General features: G+C 39.8%; 1 protein-coding gene and 1 non-coding gene across 3 annotated transcripts in view; both read left to right on the forward strand.

The window, feature by feature from the left end:
* The window catches only part of STX12 (syntaxin 12), a 36,531-nt gene that overhangs the window by 20,323 nt on the left and 7,751 nt on the right, over window positions 1–8,457 (forward strand). For both annotated transcript variants that reach the window (XM_081817860.1, XM_081817861.1), the window contains exons 4-6: window positions 1,624–1,761; window positions 5,308–5,351; window positions 7,266–7,371. In XM_081817860.1, the coding sequence (XP_081673986.1) occupies window positions 1,624–1,761; window positions 5,308–5,351; window positions 7,266–7,371 (288 nt within the window). The remainder of the gene's footprint in view (window positions 1–1,623; window positions 1,762–5,307; window positions 5,352–7,265; window positions 7,372–8,457) is intronic.
* TRNAE-CUC (transfer RNA glutamic acid (anticodon CUC)) lies at window positions 1,973–2,045 on the forward strand. The gene has a single exon. It is a non-coding gene; the product is annotated as a tRNA-Glu (tRNA).

Consider the following 8,457-nt stretch of genomic DNA (forward strand, 5'->3'; position numbering starts at 1 on the left):
CTGGGATCATGACCTGAGCCGAAGGCAGACGCTTAACGACTGAGCCACCCAGGCACCCTGGTTTTTCCCTCTTATTGTTATAATGTTTGTGTGAAAATAAAAAATCCCAGAAAAAGGGAAAAAGTTCCTCATCTAAATTTGCTTTCAGGGTGCCTGGGTGGCTCAGTTGGGTAAGCATCTGCCTTTGGCTCAGGTCATGATCCCAGGGTCCTGGGATCGAGTCCCGCATTGGGCTTCCTGCTCAGCGGGGAGCCTGCTTCTCCCTCTCCCTCTGCCCCTCCACCCTGCTCATGTGCTCACTCTCTCTCTCTCTCTCAAATAAATAAAATCTTTAAAAAAAAAATAAAATAAATTTGCTTTCAATATTACCATAATTCTCCCAGGTGTGATAATTTGAGTCATTCTTGACTTTAGCTCCCTTGTAGCCCCATAGTCAGTCATTAAATCATAATGTTTCTTAAATTCATGTCTTTTGTGTTCCCTTTACGGATACAATGTACTCCTAACCTTTAACCTAGAATATTGCAATAGTCTTTTTGACATGTTTCTTTTTTCCATCCTACCCTGTACACCATCACAGACTACTTTTTCTAAATTATCATTTTGTACCCATCATGTTTCCTGCTCAGAAATCTTTGTTGCTCTTTGTTCTTTAGGGATGGAATCCCAAACTCATTAGCTTGGCATTTAAAACTTGCTCTGGTCAGCCCCTTCTCTGTCTTTCTAGTTCTTTTAGCTATTCTCATGAAAAAAACTTAGGTTCCAGTCAAACTATCTCCTTATAGAGCCTCTTCAAATTTTTACTGCCATGCCTTTGCTCACACTGTTTTCCTACTTGGAATTGCCTTACTTCTTCCATCTGCTTATTCAGACCTTTCTCTTCCTTCAGTATCCACTTTATCTAGCCTTTTTGGCCACTTGAGTTCTTAATGATTATACCTGCCTCCAAACTCCCGTAGTACTAATTGGATATAGCAATTATTTATATTGATTTGTAACTTGTGTGTCTATATCCCTTATCTATAAGTAGTTGGTAAGCTGTTTGAGGTCAGGGATGAGTTTTTACTTCTGTATTCTCAGCCCATAACAGGTTCTCTCAGTATGTGTTTTTTTGAGACATAGGATCAGTAAGCTTAGTAAAGATAGCCTGTAATAGTTTTCAGGTTCTCCAAGATTTTAAACTTCACTACAGTATGAAGGAAAATGATTCTGTAGTTTTCAGGGAAGCTCTGAACTCAGTGTGGATGAATATTTTTAACATTTTAACATAGAACAATCTCTTTTGGGGTTCATTCTGAGCCTAAAGTTATTTGTTCTGCTTTTAGATTCTCCAGGGAACCAAAATTCTCAATTGCATTTGCCTCTGAGATTACCTTACAAGGTAAAAGACACAAGGTTCCCAGGTTTGTCAGAATGAAAGAAGGAGAATTCAGACTTGGTCTGTGGCATTAATGAGGGATTTGAGTTAGCAAAGAACAAATTTATTAATTTAAGGAAGAGCCTGTTTTATAGTAATTTTCCTGGTTGGAAATCTTTAGAAGGAATAATTTTGCTTTTAATGGGAATTAAAACCAGATTATTTAGGGTTAGTATGAAATTTCAAGTCCTTGTTTATTTCCTTAGCGCCAGCAAAAACTTCAGAAAGAACGCCTCATGAATGACTTCTCTGCAGCCTTAAACAACTTCCAGGCTGTTCAGAGAAGGGTATCTGAAAAGGAAAAGGAGAGCATTGCCAGAGCAAGAGCTGGATCTCGTCTCTCGGTGAGTTTATTCTCAAAAGAAGAAGACCCTTGCGATTGCAGGATGTTCTTTCCCACATTGTTGGGTTTTTTTTCCCCCTCCTAACTCTGACCATTTTGACCATTAGCTTTTGTTTGTTACCTGCCCCCCCTCAATAATAATACACATAGACATTAGCTGTTGTGAAAATGCCAGATTGGTTCAATCCATATAAAAATTACGTATGCAGGGTGCCTGGCTGGCTCAGTTGGTAGAGCATGTGATTCTCGCTCTCAGGGTTGTGAGTTCAAGCCCCATGTTGGGTGAGCAGCCTACTTAAAAAAAAAATTTTTTTTAATAAAAGTAAATTAAAAAAATATGTATGCCTGTGGTCTAACACTAGAAAGGAATATGCACAAAGATTTGAAAAAGTGACAGAATTGTGTGTGATTTTTTATTTTATTTTATTTGTCTTACATTAAAAACTTAAGAAAAGAAACAATGAATCAATATCCTAGAATATAGCAGGGCTAGGTTATTTTCACTAGACCTCTCTGTGAAATAAATTAACAAATACTAAATTTTTTTTTTTTTAAAGATTTTATTTATTTATTCATGAGAGACAGAGAGAGAGAGAGAGGCAGAGGGAGAAGCAGGCTCCCAAGGAGCAGGGAGCCCGATGCGGGACTCGATCCCAGGACACTGGGATCATGACCTGAGCCGAAGGCAGACGCTTAACCATTTGAGCCACCCAGGCGCCCCCAAATACTAAATTTTAACAACCCAACTTCTCAAAAATATAAAATGGCCATGAAAATATTAAGGTCAAAATCTAAGAGAAGATGAGAACCCACAGAGAGGTAAGCTGAGCACTGAAACTGCTTTTGCATGGAGTACATTTACTGAGGGCAAACTTGAACTTTAGTTTTGATGTCTATGTGGCATGAGGAGGAAGAAAAGCTCAGAGTCCAGACAAGGTGGAAAATCTAAAAGAAGGTGCTCCTCCAATTAAACTGGACCCCAAAAGGCTGTATCCTTCAGGTATGGGTAAACCAGAAGTAAGCCCTTCTTTCCTACAAAAAGATTGCATTAGCACTGAACTGAGCAAGTGGTGGAGGACAGCAGGAGAGAGGGGAAATCCAAGCAATAACTTGTACCACAGAGGAACCTTGAGGCAAATTTACTGCCCAAATTTATACTACATGAATGATCCGAAAGCCTCAAGCTTCAAGTAGTTCTGGACTGGTAGAGTACCTAGGTACCAGGCAGAAGCAAATACAAATCCTCTCTGGTTAGACACCTTTATCCTAGCCCTGAAAGAATACCCTCAAACAATTTTTGAAGTGTTGTGAGCAGGACAGGGTTAAAAATACCCAAGTACACAAAGAAACAAATAACTCTAAACAAGAACTAATAGAAACAACAATGAGGTAAAATGGACCTACAGAGACTTCATGTATTAGAATTATATGACAACTGTCCTTATTGTATTTAAAGAAAATCTTGAAAACATCTGCAGGAAGCAGGAAACTACAAAAAACTTTGGAAAAGGGTCAAAATACTTTCTAGAATTGAAAAATATAATATGGAAACTAAAAACTTAATGGATAGATGATTTAACTAGAAAATAGAAGATATTATCTATCTCATGATATTATGTATCAGCATGTAGGACGGGGGTTAAGAAGTTAAATAGGAAGAAAGAGTATGAGAAATGGAGAATAAAGAGAAAGGATATGACGTAGTTTTAATTGGAGTTTCAGAATAAGAGTGGAGCAAACATAGAACAGAGGTGATATTTGAAGAGATAATGGCTGGTAATGTTTTAGAACTTAAGAGAGACACTAATCTGCAGTTTCAAGAAGCCCAACAAATCCCAAAAAGAATAAATAAAAGACTCTCATCTAAATACATCAGAGAGAAACTTCAGAACACCAAAGACAAAGAGAAAATCATAAAAATAGCCAGGGAAACAATAGAATACCTTCAGAGAGGCAATAGTTGGATTGGCAGTTGACTTCTCAACAGCAACAGTGGAAGCCAGTTGAGGACTATCTTTAATGTTCTAAAGGACAGTAACTGCCTACCTAGGAATCTAAACCCAGTGAAAGAAGATATACAGAATGAGAATTAAAGACATTTTCAGTCAAAAGTGAGTTTGTTCTCAGGACACCTTACTTAAGAATATTCTAGAAAATGAACTTCAGGCAGAAGGAAGGTGATCCCATATGGGAAGTCTGAAAAGCAGAACAGAATGAAGAGCAAAGAAAGTGGTAAATACGTGAAAAGACAGACTACAAACAGGGAGAAGATACTGCTATATGTATAATTGACAAGGAACTAGTAACCAGAATATATATAGAACATACAAAGAAACTAGTAACCAGAATATATATAGAACATAAAAAAAATTCCCATGAGTCAGTATGAAAAAGATACAACCCAATAGAATAGTAGTTTCTCAGACTTTCTGATCTCAGGACCCTGTTAACACTTAAAAATTATTAGGGACCCCAATGAGCTTTTATTTGTATGAATGGCATCTATTGATATATATTAGAGAAAACTGTAAATGTTTATGTCAGGATGTATGTATAAGAATGTTTATAGCAGCATTATTTGTAGTAGTCAAAAGTTGGACACATCTGAATGTCCATCGGTAGTAGAATAGGTAAATGCATTATGGTATATTTGCATACTGTAGTATCATACAGCGAAGAAAATAAATGAACCACAGTTACATTCAGCATCAGGGATGGATCTGGCACAATCTGGCGAGATCCAATCAAAGCATGGAAGAATACAAACAGTATAATTCCATTCATGTGAAGTTCAGAAGCAGGTAAAATGATATTAAATAAGGATACATATCACTGTAGTGAAAATACAAGAAAATGATCATTGTAAAGTCAGGATAGTAGTTACTTTAAGGGCGAGGGAGGGGGCGTTGTAATTGGAGAAGGGCATAGAGGTAGGCTTGAGGGTACTAACTTTTGTTTCTTGATTTGGGGAAAAAGTAAAACAAAAACAAAAACAAAAAACCTCACAGTGTTCCTCTGGGTGGGTAGAATCTTGAAATTTTCTTCATTTTCCTTGTTCTTTTAATTACTGCTATTAGAAAAAGGGAAAGACTTCTTTTTTAATGGGAATAGATTGCTCTTTTAACATTTTTTCTTAACTTTTTTAAATACATGCATTAGACTGATCTTTGAAATGAGTCTGCCACTTTAGTGCCTGATATGCCATAAATGTCCATTTTTTTAAATCTTTACATGTTCTGAAAATTTGTTTCCCTGCAAGTTTCAACTCTTTCCCTTATTCTGCCTCCCTGTTGTTTACTGCTCTCTCCAACCCGTGTTCCCTCCATCCTATTTAGTAAGGTTACCATTCTGAGCCCAGATTTGCTTTCAACTACTTCACACCCATTTTCTAGTTGATACAGATTGCCAGAGCCCTGTGTCATCTTACAGATCCTGTTGGAGCCAAGGGATGTTGCTTTATACTGTAGCGAAAGGAAGCCATTGTTTTGTGTGTCTGTCTGTGACATGTTTCTGGATAACAGCAGCAATAATGCCATCTGCTTTCTAGGCGGAGGAGAGGCAAAGAGAGGAGCAGCTCGTCTCATTTGATGGGTAAGGAATTATCCGTACAACCTGCTGGCTAGTTGAGATGGATTCTATACTTTCTGCTTCTAATTTTTTTTCTTTTAAGATTTTATTTATTTGTCAGAGAGAGTACAAGCAGAGGGTGCAGAAGGCAGAGGGGGAAGCAGGCTCCCCACTAAGCAGGGAGCCTGATGTAGCACTCGATCCCAGGATCCTGAGATCATGACCTGAGCTGAAGGCAGACGCTTAACCGACTGAGCCACCCAGGCGTCCCTTTGCTTCTAATTTTAAAAATCAGTGTGGAGAAGAAGGAAAAATAAAGGAAGACCTGGGGTGGGTGACTTATAATCCACCAAATAAAATAAAAAAGTCAAAACCTTGGGCTTTTCCAAGATCTTTGAATTAGGGAAGAAACAATTTGAAGGTGAATAAAAGAGCCAGAGAAATCTCTGATATGTTTGTGTTGGGGAGAGAGCCTGGCTCGCTAGGAATAAGTACGAACCCATGAATCTACAGATTAGGATGTTACCTCTAATTCAGATGTAATTTTTTCAAAGTTCTTGGGTCTCCGTTTACCCATCTGTAAAATGGAGGCAACTCATTCTTTTAGGAGTAGTACAAGAAAAAGCAAAACAGTTTGCATCTGAAAGACATCTTCTTTCTTAATTTCTCCAGACTGAATTAACTAATTCCATAGAAATGTGTTGGTGGGGCGCCTGGGTGGCTCAGTCATTAGGCGTCTCCCTTCAGCTCCGGTCATGATCCCAGGGTCCTGGGATCGAGCCCTGCTTCGGGCTCCCTGCTGTGCAGGAAGCCTGCTTCTCCCTCCTCCACTCCCCCTGCTTATGTTCCCTCTCTTGATGTGTCTCTCTTTGTCAAATAAATAAATAAAAATCTTTAAAAAAAAATGTGTTGGTGTTATTAATTTAGAACTTAAAGTGCTCTATCGTAGGTATGAATCTCTCTCTTCCCACTATACTGTGAGCGCCTCAGAGGGGTGCCTCGTGGGCTCTTACTCCTTTTTGTATCTCCAGTGTGGGGTGAAACTAAATACTGTGGAGATGATGTCTGATTTATGCATACTGTTGGAATTTTTGAAGTGTTTTATGTCTAGCATCATATGTAGTATGCCTTTCTTCTAAATATGGTACCTGAAAAGAAGAGTTATAACATTTCACTATCTTTTTATTTTAGTTTTCTCTTAAGAGGCATTTAACTCACTGGCTCCTGGGTGGCTCAGGTGGTTAGGTGTCTGCCTTTGGCTCAGGTCGTGATCCCGGGGTCCTGGGATCGAGCCCCATGTTGGGCTCCCTGCTCAGTGGGAAGTCTGTTTCTCCCTCTCCCTCTAACCCACCCCCTTCTCGTGGTCTCACTTTCTCTCTCAAATGAATAAATAAAAAACCTTAAAAAATATTTTTTTAAAAAGAGGCATTTAACCCAAAGTATAATCTCAAGGAATGTTCTGAAAACCAGAAGATGTGATTCTGTTAGACTAATTGGAGAAGCATTGACAGGTCACTTAGCCTGCTCTCCTCCACCCATTTAGTACCCAAGAGACCAACACAGCTTATACTCTGAGAGTGCTCTAGAAGAGGATGGGCCAGTGTCCTTCACTGACTTCAAGTCTCTCTCTGCTTTCCTTGTCTAGCAAGCCCTAGCAAGATTGTAGGTGCACCTCTAACTGGAAAACAGCAAGGAGTCCCATCCCTCATAATCCTGCTTCATCTCAGTTTTGCCCAGGGAAGCTGAGACTTTGTTTTCTTGGTAAAAGCAGCTCTTTGCCTCCAGATACGAAGAATGTGGTCCTCAAGGACTTTGTTATCGATCCCGGAGGCGTTGGAGCCCGGTCATGTCCTTGGCTAGGCTCCGCTAGTAGTAATGTGAGTGTCTCATGCACACCTTAGAGAGGGAGAATCAGCTAGTGTGCTTGTTGCCTTGCAGCCATGAGGAGTGGAACCAGATGCAGAGCCAGGAGGATGAGGTGGCCATCACCGAACAGGATCTGGAACTTATTAAAGAGAGAGAAACAGCAATTCGGCAGCTGGAGGTAAGAGCCAGGTCGTGTTTTTTGTTTGACTCCATGTATCTGCACTCCAGTCCACCTGCATTTTCTCTCAGCGATTATGAAAAAGCATGAAATGAGTCCTAATGTGATTTGCGTATTATGTCTCAATGTAATCATGGTGAATTTGAACTTCTCTTATGGTGGTACTGGTCGTGGTGCCCAGGAAGACTCAAATACCATATCTTACATGGTCTGTGGGAGAATATGCATGAAGAACAGAGCAAGGCAAACAAATACTTTATTGCTCATTAAGACTTTGCCCCAAACCAGGGTACCTGGGTGGCTCAGGTGGTTAAGCGTCTGGCTTTGGTTCAGGTCATGATCCCAGGGTCCTGGGATTGAGCCCGCATCAGGCTCCCTGCTCAGCTGCTTCTTCCTCTCTCTCTGCCCCTCCCCTGCGCTCATGCTCTCTCTCTCTCAGATAAATAAATAAAATCTTAAAAAAAAAAAAAAAGACTTCGCCCCCAGACCTCTTTGGAGAGAGTTCTTTTGGGGCACCTGGGTGGCTTAGTTGGTTAAACGTCTGCCTTCAGATCAGGTAATGATCCTGGGGTCCTGGGATCGAGCCCTGTGTCAGGCTCCCTGGTCAGCGGGGAGTCTGCTTCTCCCTCTGCCCTCTGTCCCCACCCCACCCCCCTTTTCGTGCTCTCACTCTCTTTCAAATAAATAAAATCTTAAAAAAGAGAAAGAGAGCCCCTTTGTTTAGTCTGAATAGCTCAGAATAAAGGCAGGCCAAAAAGTTTGCTTAATTTTTGTGCATCGCATAGTCCAATCCCAAGTTGTAGATATGACTTCACTGCAAAGAAACAGGAACAGGAACAGGTTTCATTTGTTTTTGATGTAGTGTTCCATGATTCATTGAACAGGAACAGTTTTTAAGGTGGGGGTTGAGGGAATGGTCTTGAGGCCTTTCTTACCTGATTTTCCAACTTTAACTTTACATAATGACACGTATATTCTTTTTTTTTTTTTTTACATATTTTTTTTATTCTTATGTTAATCCCCATACATTACATCATTAATTTTAGATGAAGTGTTCCATGATTCATTGTTTGTGCATAACACCCA

The sequence above is a fragment of the Leptonychotes weddellii genome, chromosome 4, assembly GCF_054177405.1.
Source record: "Leptonychotes weddellii isolate Sample4059 chromosome 4, ASM5417740v2, whole genome shotgun sequence".
In the NCBI taxonomy this organism is placed as follows: Eukaryota; Metazoa; Chordata; class Mammalia; order Carnivora; family Phocidae; genus Leptonychotes; species Leptonychotes weddellii.